Below are 16,066 nucleotides of genomic sequence, written 5' to 3'. Positions count from 1 at the left end.
AATGGCTTCACTTCTCTGTGCCTCAATTACCTTATCCATTCAATGGGGCTAATAATCATCCCACCTCATAGATGTGCTGTGAGAAATCAGTGAGATGACCCGCACCAGGTATCTGAGAGTGACTGGCCCCTCGGTAATGCTAATATATATAATCGATAACCACCCCATGGAGCAGAGTAAGCAGGTAAGAGTGCCCCATTTTACAGATGAAGACACTGAGGGTCAGAGAGGTCCACAGTCAGTAAGCATCTGAGTCAAGACCCCACCCAAGGTATCCTGATTCCTACTCCACGCTGTTTGCAAAGCCTGGAGCTCAGAGACAGTCTGCCCACCTTCGCTTCTGTGTCCCAAGTCTCAGTGGTTGCACAGAAACCTACAGTTTGGCGCTGTCATGGACTTACTTTAGAGGTCTTTGATCTCACCCATTTGGGAGCCCGTCTCAGACCGGTATCAAGGCAGCTACAGTAGCAGCAACAGGGCTTCCGTGACCTGCATATTTACAGTGTGGGGCCAGGTACTGTGCCTCGCACTTAGTGAGCGTGATCTCATTTATGCTTACAAAAATCCTATCATCCCCATTTTAGAGATGGGGAAACTGAGTCTCCAGAGACACAGTCATGCACTAGTAATGGGCTTAATATGGTAAGCAGGGGAGCCAGAGCTGGTCTTATCTTAGACTGACGCCCAACTCTGCACTCTTAATTGCATGCCATGCCTCCCGCTTACAGTCCCTTGGGAGCGGCCTCCCGGATATGATCTTCTGGGTGTGGACCCTGGCCTTGGCTGCCCCCAGCTCCATCTCATGGCGGTACTGCCCCCTTGAAAGTGAATCTGAGCCAGCATTCTTCCCGAGTTGACTCATTGCCGTGGTCATGGATATCCTAGGACGAAATCTTCCCTATCACCAGGGCTGGGAAGTGCCGTAAACCCTCCCTCCTTTCCCGGAAGTCTTGCAGCTGTGCACCCGAGGAGCCTGCAGTTCAGAAACCTGTTCTTGTCTAACTCAGTGTTGCCCAAACTTTTTATTTAAAAAGGCATCCCTAATAACGTGCTATGGAGTCATAATACTTTAATATACGTAATTTAGAAGAGGTGGATCTCAAGCATGCTTTGGCAGCACGTGGCTCCACTTAGAGCCATGAACCGCCACCACCCTTAAGCTGCAGGTGTGAAAGGGGCAGGAGCTTCCTCTCCGGATTCTATTGAGTAGCGCCCATGGCTTCCCTGCTGATGGAATCTGCCGGCCCCTGGCTGGTTTGGGCTCTCAGCTCCTTCCTGGTTAGGTGTGCCTTGCTCCAGGGGCCCCTTCCTGTGTCCAGCTGTCCCCAGATGCTCCCCGCCCACCTCTCCCTCCTCTCCTGAACGCCACACCCCCTCCCGTGCCCGCCCGCAGATGGACGACGCAGGACAGTACCAGTGCCTGGCAGAGAACGAGCTGGGCGTGGTGGAGAAAGTGGTGGTCCTTGCGCTGCAGAGTGAGTCTCGGGGCCGCCTTTCCTGGGCCCTGGGTGTGGGGCACCAGGTGACAGGGGTCCTCAGGGGGCAGATGTGCTGAGGATGTGGCTGTCTGATAGGACAGGAGGGCCATTCTGAATATTTACTCAGAACACACAGTGGAAGTCCCATGAATTGTCTCCCCAGCGTGGGGTGTCAGTCAGGCTGGTGAGTCCTGGGGACCCAGAAGCCAGGCCTGGGGGAACCTGTTTATTCAGAATTCAAGGGACTTCCCTGGTGGTGCACTAGTTAAGTCTCCACGCTTCCAATGCAGGGGATATGAATTTGATCCCTGGCTGGGCAACTAAGATCCCACACGCTGCGTGGCACAGCCAAATAAATAAAACGTTAAAAAAAGGAACTCAAAACTGTCACCAAGATGATCGTGACAGCTCCTACATTTGCCAAGCAGCTTATAACTAACAAAGCACCACATGAGCCTCAGAATAACCTTATGAAACAGTCTAAATAAGAATTTTTAAAATTTTTATTGGAGTATAGTTGATTTATTAATATAATGTTGTGTTAGTTTCTGCTGTACAGTAAAGTGAAACAGTCATGCATACACTTATATCCACTCTTTTCTAAGATTCTTTTCCCATATAGGTCATCCCACATAGAGTATGGAGCTCCCTTTGCTATACAATAGGTCCTTTTTAGTTATCTGTTTTATATATAGTAGTGTGTATATGTCAATCCCCATCTCTCAGTTTACCCCTCCCCTCAACTCTGGGATGAAGGAATGCCATTTGCAGAAACATGAATGAACCCAGAGATTGTCATAGTGAATGAAGTAAATTAGACAGAGAAAGACAAATACCATATGGTTTCTCTTTTTTGTGGAATCAGAAAAATATGGTACAAATGAACTTATTTACAAAACAGAAATAAGTAGGGATGTTTAATGAAACTGTGTTGAAGATTAACACACAAAGAGGAGGGCACATGTTGCAAGAGTGTGACTCAGTGAGTTTTCGTAACAAGATCCAAAAACAGAGCAGTATCAGTTCCCCTCAGTGAGTTTTCGTAACAAGATCCAAAAACAGAGCAGCATCCGTTCCCTGACCCTCCTCTCATCATGCCACCTTGCGGTCTCTACCCCCACCCAAGGGAATCACTTGTCCAGAGCTTTGCCTTTTAAAAAAATATAGCTTTATTGACACACAATTTATATACCATAAAACCTACCCATTCTTATTAAAAACGCTCCACCCTTTAAAAAGAAGGAAACTCGTCACATGCTATGGCACGGACGAACCTGGAGGACATTACATTAAATGAAATAAGCCAGTCGCAAAGAGACAGATACTATATAATTCTAATTGTATGAGGTCCCTAGAGTAATCAGATTCATAGAAATGGGGAGTAAGACGGTGGGTGCCAAGGGCTGGGTGTGGGGAATGTGGATTTAGTGTTTAATGGATACAGAGTTTCGGTCTGGCAAAATGAGAAAGTTCTGCGGGTGAATGGTGATGACAGTTGCACAAAATGTGAATACACTCAACACAACCGAACTGTGTCCTTAAAGACGAGTAAGATGGTAAATTTTATCTTATATGGTTTTTACACAATTTTTTCCTGTCCTCACTGCGTGGCATGTGGGATCCTAGCTCCCTGACCAAGGATCGAACCCATACCTCCTACACTGGAAGCGTGGAGTCTTAACCACTGGACCTCCAAGGAAGTCCCCACAGGTTTTCAAGTGAGAAAATTCACACACGGGAGCAGAATTGCCATACTGGCTGTGGAAGGCTACGCATGGCTCCCAAAGATGCGGCCACATCCTAGTCTCCAGGACCTGTGATTTTTTTTTTTAATTTACTTTTTATTTTATTTTGGAATATAGTTGATTGATAGTGTTGTGTTCGTTTCAGATGTACAGCAAAGTGATTCAGTTATACGTATACACGTATCTCTTCTTTGTTGGATCCGTTTCCCGTATAATATTATCTTACTTGGAAAAAGAATCTTTGCAGACGCAATTAAGTTAAGGATCTTGAGATAAGGAGGTTGTCTTGAATTGCCTTGGTGAGCTCTGAATGCTAGCAAGTATGCTTGTAAGAGAGAAGCAGAGGGACATTAGAAAGACACACACACACACACAGAGGGAGGAAGCAAGAGGAGGGAATAAGATGTTAAGATGGAGGTAGACGATGTAGTGATTCAGCCACGGGATTCAAGCCACAGATTGCTAGAAGCCCCTCGAAAGCTATAAGAAGCAAGGAACAGCTCCTCCCATGGAGCTCTGAAAGGAGAATAGCACCTTGACTTTAGCCCCAAGAAACGATTGACCTGGGACTTGTGGCCTCCAGAACTGTGTGAGGACAAATTTTTGCTGTTTTAAACCATCAAGTCTGTGGCCATTTGTTTCAGCAGCCACAGGAAACCAATACGCTGGCAAACGGTGTCCGCGGTGATGACACGCTTCCCCCCCGCGGGGTGAGAGTTCGGCTGGGCCTCACCAGCACTGGGCATCTCCATCCTTTTCAGTCTAGCCATTCTGGGGAGTCCATGGTAGTGTGTAGACAGGAATGAGTATCTTCAGAGGAGAAACCTGAGGATCAGGGTGTGCCTCGGTGAGAATCGCTCACCTGTGGGTGACAGAGTCCTTGTCTGCTGTGTACCCTGGTGTCAAGCAGAGGCACTTCCGGCAGACGTCAGGGCTTCACTGGAAACAAGCTCAGTGTCCTCCAATAGGGACCCGGTTCAGCAAATTGTAACCTGTCCAAACAGTGGAACACCAAGTGGTCACTAAAGACGAATACGTAATGCCATGAAAGGTCCTTATGATCTGTTATAGAATTAAGGAAGAAGAAAGAGAAAGAAAGGGCAATTGGATCACATTCTCATAAGGAAACACTGTCAAGAAGGAAACACTCCGAAATGAGTATTGGAGTGGGAGGGTCCTTAGCCTCTGTGTTTTCTAGTCTGAATGAATATGGGCCACTTAAATACAGGCACGCCTCGTTTTATTGTGCTCCACTTTATTGCACTTTGCAAATATTGCATTTTTTACAAACTGAAGGCTTGTGGCAGCCCTACGTTGAGCAAGTCTGGGAGCACCATTTTCCCAACAGCATTGGCTCACTTAGTATCTCTGTGTCACATTTTGATAATTCTTGAACAAGTTCAAATCCTCCCACCAAAAAGATTATGACTCACTGAAGGCTCAGAGGATGGTCAGCATTTTTAGTCGTCAATTATCTTGAAATTAAGATAGATAGATTGCTCTTTTTGGCATAATGCTATTGCACGCTTAATAGACTACAGTATAGTGTAAATGGACTTTTTTTTTCCTTCTCCTTATTTTTTTTTTGTCCACACCAAATGACATGCAGGATCTTAAATTCCCTGACCAGGGATCAAACCCGTGCCCCCTGCAGTGGACGTGTGGAGTCTTAACCACTGAACTGCCAGGAAATTCCCTAAACATACTTCCTGTATGCATTAGGAAACCGAAAGGTTCACATGATTTGTTTTATTGTGATCCTTGCTTTGTCGTGGTGGTCTACAACTGAACCTTCAATATCTGCGTGCTCAGCCTGTGTGCAAAAATACTGAGATGTTCCTGAAAGCTGTCCTGGGCCTCCCGCAGGTGCCCCCATGTTCCAGGTGAAGCCCCAGGACGTGACAGTGAGATCCGGGGATGCTGTGGCCCTGCGGTGCCAGGCTTCCGGAGAGCCAGTGCCCACGGTGGAATGGCTGCGAGCGGGCCAGCCCTTGCAGGCCAGTGGGCGGCTCCAGACCCTGCCAGACGGGAGCCTGTGGCTGGAGCGAGTGGAGGACAGAGATGCGGGCCCGTATGAGTGCGTCGCTCACAACCTCCTGGGCTCTGCCACGGCCCGGGCGTTCCTGGTCGTGAGAGGTATGAGGCGCCCCTGCTCAGATCTTCATGGATGGGGGTGGGATCCCCTGCCCGACGGGGATCTGTGTGTTGCTTGGGGGGCTCCTGGCTCTGTGTCCTGTCAGCTCCCTGACTCTTCTTCTCTTTGCTTGGAGTCACACACTTAGAATGAACCAGCTTAGAGGGCCTTAAGAGGTCACCTTGTCTACCCTACCCTTTACACCTGGGGAAACTGAGGCTCTGAAATGCTGAGTGTTTGCTGCTCCTCTTGGATCCTAGCCCTTCCAGCTTAGCTGGCACAGACTGGTGTCCTTTGTTTGGACACAAAGGATTGAGTGCATGCGTGCTCAGTCGCTTCAGTTGTATCTTGTGATCCCATGGACTGTAGCCCACCAGGCTCCTCTGTCCATGGGGATTCTCCAGGCAAGAATACTGGAGTGGGTTGCCATGCCCTCCTCCAGGGGATCCTTCCTGACCTGGTGATTAAACCCACGTCTGCCTGCATCTCCTGCATTGCCAGGCGGGTTATTTACCCATTGAGCCACCTGGGAAGCCCCTTTGGGCACACGCAACCCTATAATGTGGCAGAGTAAAGCAAGAGTGTGCATGGTGCCCACCTTGGGGGTTGTGGTGAGGTCTGTGAATTAGAGTTGCCCCGAGCTCTGCCCGGCTGTGGCAGGTGGTCAGTAATGGATGCTGCCTTCTGGTGTTGCTAAACCCTGACATCTCAGGTCTCCTCAGTCAGCTCCCTTTTCCTTTGGGTCAGATCAAACTTTAAAATTTGGTAAAGGACTATGCTGAGAAACTGCACTAAAATGACTGAGATTGCATAAATGAAAGTCACAAAATATATTCTTTCTGTGCATCTGTAGGAAATATTCCATATTTGTGGCTCTGTGGCTCTGTCCGTGTCCATGGCAGACATCACTAATCTATCACCACACACAACATCAGATTCCTTCTCCACAGAGCACTTCTCCATGCAGCACCTCCACACTGACTTGGATTGGCAATCGACACTTTGCACTTGAAAACCCACTCGAAACCCACTGCCAACCAACGTTGGGACCCTTTCTGGCCTTTTTGGCCTCCTCATTTCCTGAAGGCGGGGATGGAACACGGAAGCATGCAATTCTGAAAACCCAGTGGTTCTCAGACACCCGGCCACAGATGCTGTCTCTAGAGCAACTGCAGGTCTGAGCAGACCTTCCCTTTATTTCAGTTCTTACCCTGTCCTGTTGAAAAGCTCCCACCCCAAACCACAAAGCTCTTCACATGGCCTCTGGGTTAGTTTCCTGTGGCTGCCATAACAAAATAGCTCAAACCGGGTGGCCTGAAGGAACAGAAATGTATGATCTCGCAGGAGGGTGGAAATCTAAGATCAAGGTGTCAGCACAGTTGGTTGCTTCCAAAATCTGTAATAGAGAATTTATCCAGCCCTCTCCTCTAGCTTCTGGTAGTTTGCTGGAAGTCTTTATTTTGATTCTTATTTTTTGGCCACACCACACGGCATGCATATCTTATTCCTTGACCAGGGATCAAACCCAAGGCCCCCACAAAGGAAGTGCAGAGTTTTATCCACTGGACCACCAGGGAAGTCCCTGGTGATGGTCATTAGACCTCCTTGGTTGTAGAAGCATCACTTCCGTCTCTGCCTCCATGATCACATGGCATTCCTCCTGTGCTCATGTCTGCCTCTACAATTCCCCTCTGTATAAGGACCCCAGTCATATCAGATTAGGGCCCACTTTCCTGACCTCGTGTTAACTTGCTTACCTCTGTGCAGACCCTATCTTCAAATAAGGTCACACACTCAGGTACTGAGGGTTAGGACTTCAACACATCCTTTTAGGAGGACACAGTTCAGTCCATAACAGCTTCTTTACTTTTTTAATGGAAACAACTAATTTTTATTATTATATTAACTTATATATGCTAACTGTAGAAAGACCAGAAAATTTTTTAAAATCCATGAAGAAAAAAATAGTGATCAATTATCTCTGATCATTCAGTTATCAGAAATAGCTCAGGTAATTATTGGGGGTGTATATTTTTACCCTTTTCTCTGAACGTAAAGAGATACACTTTTTTTCTTTTTACAAATGAGGTCAAAAGTTCAAGTTGTGTTTACGACCTGCCATCTTTGTTACTCTATTACGGACAATATTCCATGACGGTAAGCCTAGTCCACATCTTCTGTGATGGTTTCATATCATTTCATAGGAACATTTTTATTTTTAATAAAAAAAAAACATTTTTTTGGCTGCACCACACAGCAGTGAGATCTTCCTTGATCAGGGATTGAACCCGTGCTTCCTGGGTTGGGAGTGCTGAGTCTTAACCACAGGACCACCAGGGAAGTCCTATAGGAACATTTTAAAAACATAATTGCTGTTGGCTTCATTAAACAAGCAACAGTTTTTTCTTTTCCAGTTTCCCCTCTGAAAACCATGGTGTAGTGCACATCTTTGTGTGCTGGCCTGGATATTTCTTTAGGATACATTCCCTTAAGCAACATTGCTAGGTAAAAGACGCCCAAAGGCTTCGAGGCCCCCTACCCCTCTCCAGGATGGGGGCAGCATCCTGGCCCTGTGGGGGACAAGAAGCTGCTGAGTCACCCCATACCTGAGAAAGCTGACAGTGGCTTGTCATCCCTGGCCTCCAGGTGCTGTCCCCTTCTACAGCTGCCAGGGCCATACTCTGCCTTTTTACCTTCCTTGCCCCCTTATTACAAGGCCAGGGTTAAGTTCACGGCCTTTCCCTATTCCCCCAATAAACCCTAGAGCTGCGGATATTGACAGGAGACATACCAGATGGGCATCAAATCTCATCAAATCCCAGCAGGCAATGGCACTGCTTCCTGGAATCCAAAATCAACCAGCCCCCTGATTTACCCACTTAGGATCTTGGCAGTTGAGTGTTTTATGTTATTTTTTCGACAGATCATTGGCAATTTCTTGTTAATTTCCCCCGAGGGCTGGTGAGCGGAGAGTCAGGCTAGCTTCTGTTCTTTTGCCCCCTGGAATGCCATCTGTCCAGATGAGACAGCTGGCCCATTAAGCAGAGGAAGCACCCCCCTGTGTCCGTACCGACCATTTGATTAGTGTTCAAGAGCGTCTGCTAGCAGACTGCCTGGCGGCTGCTAGAAACCCAGCCCATCCCAGCGGGGCCAGCGGCAGGGTGGCTGGAGCCAGGACTACACTGATGGAATGGGAGGTGTTCAGGTGGCGGCATTTAGTTCCTGGCTCGGCGCCCTGCCTCTCCACCCTGGCTCCTCCAATGTGCCAGTCACCACCCCCCATCACCTGGCATTTTAGAACCCAACAGGTATTTGGCACATCTGTGGTCCCACCTCCTCATTTTATAGAGGAACCAACTCCAGTGTGGCATGGGAGCCTGACTTGCCCAGCTTTTCAAGAAGGTATTGGAACGAGAAGCTGGCATCATCTCTGCAAGGGCTTCCTCTTAAATGCCCCCGTCTCTCTCAAAGCCAGGACCCCCTAAGTGTTGAATTCATCACCTACGAGCCGCGTGTCCTTGAGCAAGTTACTGCCTCTCTCTGAGCCTCAGTTTACTCCTTCAGGAAAGTGGACAACAGCATCTGCATATCCTTGAGGGCACAGAGGTGGATAGTGTTGCTCTTGTTCTCTTCCTTCCTCACAGGGGAGCCCCGGGGGAGCCTGGGCAGCATGATCGGGGTGATCAATGGCCAGAAATTTGGCGCAGCCTTCCTCAACACCAGCGTGCAACAGGAGGCACGTTCCGGGGTCACCACCATCCGCAGTAGCATCAGCAACATCCCCGCGAGTGTGGGTAAGTGGGGGCCAGAGGACCCTCTGACTCCAGCTGAATCCAAACCAAAGTGGGTGGAGGTGCAAACCACTTCCTCTCCACCCCGAAGCCCCCAACCAAACAAAATAACCGCATTTAAAATCAGCCCGAGGGGGACTTGCTAGGTGGCCCTGTGGCTAAGACTCCACGCCCCCAATGCAGGGGGCCAGGGTTCGATCCCTGGTCAGGGAACTAGATCCTGGATGCTGCAACTAACAGTTCGTGTGCTGCAACTAAGACCTGGAGCAGCCAGATACATTTTTTAAAAAATCAGCCTGAGAGAGTGTGAAATGACCAGGTTTATATGAATGCGGGGTCAGATCATGACTTTTTGCCACCATTGATTGCCGTGGGAGGTTTTCTCCACTGTTAAGGCAAGAGCTGCTAGGGAAGCCAAGGGATCACCAGTAAGGAGTAAGGGATTCAGGATGGAGGGGATGGACACGGGGAACGTGGAGAATAAAATTATCTAGAAGGCCTGGAGTATCAAGAAATATCCACTCTCAAATTGATTCATAAAATAGTGTGTTCTAAGCAAATGGGCTTCCCAGCTGGTGCTAGTGCAAAGACCCCACCTTCCAATGCAGGAGATGTAAGAGACACAGGTTCAATGGGTCGGGAAGATCCTCTGGAGGAGGGCATGGCAACCCACTCCAGTATTCTTGCCCGGGAAATCCCACAGACAGGGGAGGCCGGTGGGTTACAGTCCATAGGGTCACAGAGAATGGGACACGACTAAAGCGACTTAGCATGCACACAGATGGAATGTTCTGGAGAGACATTATAAACGCTGCTGTAACAGACCCTACCATCTCACCCAGCCCAGGGGCTCCTACATCCCTCATGGGGGCCCAGAGCAAGGAGAGGGTCGTGCTGAGAGGGGTTTTGCTACAAGCAGCCCCTCCAGCTCTGCCCTTGACCACAGACTCTGTCAGCCCTGGCTGGGGGGGTTGGGGCGGGGCTGCAGGGGATCACTCCAGGCTGCTGTCGGCAGAGAGCGAGTGAGACACTGCCCAGATGCAGCTGCTTTTCTTCCAGCTGCAGGAGCAGGAGCCATGGAGAAGCTTCTGGCCCGAGGCCAGGCGCTCAGGCTCTATTTAGTGGAAGCAGAGACACAGAGGCGGAGAAGGTTCTGCTCCCAGGCACGGGGGCCTGGCTGGCTCCTGTGAACATCAGCCCTCTTGCGCCTCTTCTGAGCCAGCAGTTTGGCCAAGAAGCTGGACCATGCCTGGCCCCAAGCCAGCAGGTTTCCCCCTTCCCCCAGTCCCAGATCCCACCTGCCCCAAGTGGAGGCTGAGCTTCACGGGAGATCTCAGAATCCTTGTCCAGGACATTTTGCGGGGGGGGGGCTCCTTTTTCCAAGTCAGTGGTTTGGAACAATCCTGTGTCTCCCAGGCTCTTATGGAAGGTGTCTACAAGTTAGGAGACTTGGTTAATTTTCAACTTGGTCCAGCATGTATACAGTGATGGTCTGTAGAGTTCTGGGCTCTGTGGTGACCCAGTAGCCCCCAGTATTTATTGAACTCAGTTGAATACTAAATTGACTTCTCTGCATAAATATATTTTGCTAATTTTCACAATTAGTCCATGAAGCAGATATTGTCTTCACCACTTCCCAGGTTCTGGCCCAGGTAATCACGAGGCTGGGCCTGGGTGGGGAGAGAAGGGACCGATCTCTCCTATTGGGCAATACAGAGCCACAGAGGGACCTTGAGTGGGAGAGCCGCTGCCCTTAGGAGCTGGCCTCTGTGTCCACCCCGTCGTCCAGGGCCTCTGATGCGGGTGCTCGTGGTCACCATTGCCCCCATCTACTGGGCTCTGGCTGGAGAGAGTGGAGACGCCGTGAATGGCCACTCCCTGACGGGCGGCAGCTTCCAGCAGGAGTCGCATGTGGAGTTTGCCACAGGTAAGTGGGGGGCTGGGGGGGGGTCTCCCCCAAGGTGGGCCGGGTGGGGCTGAGGTCTGAGCCCTGGGCCTCTCCCCCACGGTGACTCCAGCCTTGGGGGGTGGGGTGGGTTACAGGGGAGCTGCTCACGATGACCCAGGTGGCCCGGGGCCTGGATCCCAATGGCCTCCTGCTCCTCGACGTGGTGGTCAATGGCATCGTCCCCGAGAGCCTAGCGGACGCAGATCTGCAAGTGCAGGTGGGGAGGGCGAGCCCTGGGCTGTGCAGGTGGGGTGGGCGAGGGAGAGTGGGAGGTCCTGCCCCAACGCGTCCCAAGCCCGCCACTGTCGTCCCAAGGAGCCAGGCCCACTTTCCTTCCGGGCCGTCCAGCAGGGTCTGGGCCTGGCCTGGCTAGACTTAGGGGAGGACCCGCCCCCCAGCAGGAGGATGCTCTGGGTCCAGCTTCCCCGAGAGCCTGAGGGAGCCCACCCAGATGGTTGGAAGCAGAGCTGAAAGGCCCACCAGGCCCGCGTCTGCAGTCGGGGACTGAGGGTCCCTTGCCCCTTGGAAGTTGGTACCCTGATGTCCTCGTCCCCCTGCTCCACACTCTGCCCAGGACTTCCAGGAGCAGTACGTGCAGACGGGGCCTGGCCGGCTCTTCGTGGGCTCCACGCAGAGCTTCCTGCAGGACAGCCTCCGCTCATTCCTGCGCTGCAACCACAGCATCCGGTACAGTGCAGCCCAGGGCCCCCAGCCCCAGCTGGTGCAGCACCTACGGGCCTCCGCTATCAGCTCGGCCTTCGACCCCGAGGCCGAGGCCCTGCGCTTCCAGCTCTCCACGGCCCTGCAAGCTGGTGAGGCCCTGTCCGTCTCCCCAGCTCCCACGACTCCAGCCAGGGCCCCCAGATGAGCCTGGGCAGTATCTCCCCAGGCCCCTTGGGCACTGGGGCCCGCATGAACTCAGGGCCTGTCCCCTTTGCCTTGCAGAAGAGAATGAGGTCGGCTGCCCGGAGGGCTTTGAGCTGGACGCCCAGGGAGAGTTCTGTGTGGGTGAGCACCCTCCCCACCCCGGCACGGACAAGGGAGGCATCCTGGCCTAGGAGGGGCAAGCTGGCGGGAGAGCCTAGGAGCACAGTCCGCCAGACCTCTCCCCTCCCAACAGACAGGGACGAGTGCTCTGACGGCCCCCGGCCCTGCTCCCACTCCTGCCACAACACACCTGGCCGTTTCTCCTGCTCCTGCCCGGCTGGCTTCGCCCTGGCCAGGGATGAAAGGACCTGCAGAGGTGAGTGGGCCCCCGGTGGGGAGAGGCTCTCCAGGGACCAGGCCCAGGTGCGCGCAGGGAGATTCCGGGCTTGGAATCCCCCTCAGGGGACGTGAGCTGAGGGGTTCCAATGCCCTGTTCTCATGGAGAACTTGCTGTTTTGAGGGCCTCAGAGTGGGGAGACTCAAGTACTTGGGGGTGAGGGGGCTCCTCAAAGATATACACGTGCTCACAGCACGCACACCCCCTGAGAAGCCTTCCCGGCCCTCAGCGGGCATTTCCGGTCAACTGGAAGTATGCTGACACCCACCTGCCCCTCCTGGTCTATTTGCCCCCTTATCGAAGTTGCTGGACGACAAAGCTGACTGTGAGCCGTGGTATAGACAATGATGCTCCGCCTGTGTTCTCCATCCCACCAGTGGGGTCTGGCACTGCTGGGTGGCTTCAGGCACCAAAGGGTGCTGTCTGCAGCCTCACTTCAGATGCCACAGGCCAAGGCCCAGGGCCTCTCGGGTTGGGCTCTGTGCTCCTGGGGGTGCTGAGATGATGGCCAGCGCTAGCAAGAGGGGCGGGGACCTTCCTGCCAGGGGCGTCTGGGCCTGAGGGGACAAAGCCTGTGTGGGTGGGCTGGGCCTGGGAACAAGTGTTCATGCACCCCGCCCCCCTACCCCCAGATGTGGACGAGTGTGCGTGGGAGGCCGACCTTTGCCAAGAGGATCAGCGCTGTGTGAACCTGCTGGGGTCCTACCACTGCCTGCCCGACTGCAGGCCTGGCTTCCGGGTGGCTGCCGATGGAGCCAGTTGTGAAGGTGATCAGGGCAGGGGGCTGAACTGTCCTGCTCCTGGGAGCCCAGTGGTTGCCAGGGCACAGCAGAGAGCCTGTTGTGTGTCACTGGGACGCTGGGCCTTCAGGGAAGCTGGAAGTCTTTTTGGCAGAAGGAACCCAGAGAGGCTGGGGAGGAAGCCTGAGCTGGGCACAGAAGGTCCGAGTCCTGACCCAGCCTGGCTGCTGGTACCCTTGGCAAGTGTCTGCTCCTTTTCAGGTTTGTCATCCATCTGTTGAAGGGGGGCCAGGTCAGGGATGGCAAACACAGGCTACCTCTGCTACCATCTCCCCTCATGGGTCGTGGTCCAGCCTCAGCATCCTTCTTAACACAGCTTCTCCAGCTACAGTGACTACTGCAGCTGCGCTTCGAGACAAAACTGAGGTTCCAGCCCTGGATACGTGACTTCTAAGGTCCTTCCTGCCCTAGCATTCTAGGCTTTCATGATGGTGGGTCCTCGGGCTTCCCTGGTGGCTCAGATGGTAAAATCATCTGCCTGCAATGCTGGAGACAGGTTCGATCCCTGGGTCAGAAAGAGCCCCTGGGGAAGGAAATGGCAACCCACTCCAGTACTCTTGCCTCGAAAATTCCATGGATAGACGAGCCTGGTAGGGCTACAGTCCATGGGACCGCAGAGTCGGACACGACTGAGCAACTTCACTTCCTTTCTTTTTTCTGGTTCCTCTGAGAGAGGCCATCAGTGAGTGGGGAGAGCGTGGTCAGTTTGGACTCAGAAGAGGCAGTCACTCCATTTTGGTGACTGTTTGCAGGACTCCTCTGCCTCCCGTCTTCTTCCTGCACTCCCTTCCTTCTTTCTCACCATACTTTGAGCTCCGCCCATACACTGGGGTCCTAAACTCTTCACATGCATGAGCCAGCGTTCTCCCCGTGACTCCATGACGGAGTCCTGTCGTGACCCCTTTTTACAGATGAGGAAATTGAGGCACGGGGAGGGGAAGTTCCTGACTCAAGGATCAAGAGACATGGCAGAGTTCAGTCCAAACCTGGGGCTCTGCCTCCAAAAGCATTAAGCCGCTCAGTCGTGTCTGACTCTTTGGGACCCCATGGACTGTAGCCGGCCTGCCAGGCAATGGGATTTCCCAGGCAAGAATACCGGAGTGGGTTGCCATTCCTTTCTCCAGGGGACCTTCCCCACCCAGGGATGGAACTCAGGTCTCCTGCATTACAGGCAGATTCTTCACTGTCAGAGCCACCAGGGAAGCCCCCTGCCTCCAAAGCCCACCTTTTAAGCCCCTTCCTTCCTTTGAACTCAGACCCTTCTTATGCTCCAAACCTGGTATAATTAAAAGTAGTGGTTGCAAAGGCTGGCATTCCACCTGCTGGCACTGAAGTTGAAGAAGTAGACAGGGATGAGGCCCAGATGGTGGGATGTGTGATGTGTCCTGGGGGAGGGGCTCTGGGCTCAGCAACCCTCCCCCCACACCCCCCAACCCGGCCCACCCTTGCTCCTGCCTTTCCAGATGTGGACGAGTGTCTGGAGCAGACAGACGAGTGTCACTACAACCAGATTTGTGAGAACATCCCAGGCGGGCACCGCTGCGGCTGCCCCAGGGGCTACAGGGTCCAGGGCCTCGGCCTGCCCTGTCTAGGTACGGGGAGAGCCACCCCCTCGCTGGGACCCTGGTCAGTACCCCCAGCTCAAAGGCAGGGGCCGTTATAACAAGGGTGACACTTGAGTTCAATGAACAGAAATAGCAGCCAAGACCAATTGTGCACCCAGCACGTGCCTGATCTGTGCTTCGCCTGCTGTTTCCCACCCCCTGCCCAGCAAGGTCACCTTCCCTAGGGGCCTAGGCGGGGGAGGAGGGTGGTGAGAGGTGGATGGGTCTCAGAGAAGCTTTGCCAAGAATGAGCCTGGAGGCTGAAGGGAGGAGCTTCGAGGAACCGTGGGGTCAGGGGCTCAGGTGGAGATGGGAACCTCTCAGAACAGTAGATCCTGGAAGGGGAGAGGAGGCTGGGGGTGCAGAGAGGGAAGGCTTGGTGGCAGGTTGGTGTGCAAGGGGTGAGGCAGCTGGATTCTGGGAAAGGCTGGAGAGCAAGAGAGATGGTTGGAGCCAGGCGGAACAGCACAACCCTGAGCCGCCTGGGCACCCGGCCTGGCCCTGCTCCCCTCCAGATATCAACGAGTGCCTGCAGCTGCCTGGGCTCTGCGCCTACCAGTGCCACAACCTCCAGGGCGGCTACCGCTGCCTGTGCCCGCCGGGCCAGACTCTCCTCCACGATGGCAAGACTTGCACCCCGCTGGAGCGCAGTGGACCAAACGTGACCACCGTCAACCACCGGGACCCCCTGGTTCCCTGGCTGCGGGCCCGTGCCCCCAAGCCCGGGGGGTCCTACCATGCCTGGGTCTCCCTCCGACTGGGCCCCAGAGCCCTGAGCGTGGGCTGGGCCTGGTGCCCGCCCGGCTTCATCCGGCAGAACGGCATCTGCACGGGTAAGACCACCCCCGGGACACACCCCGCTGTGCTGTCTCAGGCCCCCGGGCTGGGCGTGTGGGCACCACGCCCGTGTTCAGAAACCCAGGGTTCACAGGAAAGTGGGATGGGCAACGCAGGCAGACAGCTGGCTCCTCACTACATGGTTTCTTGGAAGCCTGGCTGTGCCAATGGGCAGGGGGCTTCCAAAGTGGGTGGAGCGTTTTCCAAACCATTTGACTTCAGGACTACTTTACCCCTTGTGGCTCAGCTGGTAAAGAATCTGCCTGCAATGCAGGAGACCTGGGTTTGATCCCTGGGTTGGGAAGATCCCCTGGAGAAGGGAAAGACTACCCACTCCAGTATTCTGGCCTGGAGAATTCCATGGACTGTATAGTCCATGGAGTTGCAAAGAGTCGGACATGACTGAGCGACTTTCACATTCACATTACCCAGAGGGAGGGCAAGTGTTCCCGGGAACCCACTTGG

At 53.2% G+C, this 16,066-nt stretch overlaps 1 protein-coding gene across 1 annotated transcript in view; it reads left to right on the top strand.

The window, feature by feature from the left end:
• HMCN2 (hemicentin 2) overlaps positions 1–16,066 on the top strand; it is a 170,601-nt gene that overhangs the window by 150,734 nt on the left and 3,801 nt on the right. The window contains exons 85-95 of the mRNA XM_081594769.1: positions 1,394–1,475; positions 5,090–5,359; positions 9,002–9,151; positions 10,938–11,075; positions 11,192–11,313; positions 11,671–11,908; positions 12,042–12,104; positions 12,217–12,339; positions 12,993–13,127; positions 14,624–14,752; positions 15,280–15,597. Coding sequence (XP_081450895.1) covers positions 1,394–1,475; positions 5,090–5,359; positions 9,002–9,151; positions 10,938–11,075; positions 11,192–11,313; positions 11,671–11,908; positions 12,042–12,104; positions 12,217–12,339; positions 12,993–13,127; positions 14,624–14,752; positions 15,280–15,597 — 1,768 coding nt within the window. The remainder of the gene's footprint in view (positions 1–1,393; positions 1,476–5,089; positions 5,360–9,001; positions 9,152–10,937; positions 11,076–11,191; positions 11,314–11,670; positions 11,909–12,041; positions 12,105–12,216; positions 12,340–12,992; positions 13,128–14,623; positions 14,753–15,279; positions 15,598–16,066) is intronic.

Source organism: Giraffa tippelskirchi, chromosome 4 (assembly GCF_054371585.1).
Source record: "Giraffa tippelskirchi isolate mGirTip1 chromosome 4, T2T-mGirTip1v1.2.pri, whole genome shotgun sequence".
NCBI classification, from domain to species: domain Eukaryota; kingdom Metazoa; phylum Chordata; class Mammalia; order Artiodactyla; family Giraffidae; genus Giraffa; species Giraffa tippelskirchi.
The sequence above is the reverse complement of the archived record's forward strand: the minus strand, read 5'-3'. Positions and strand labels throughout refer to the sequence as shown.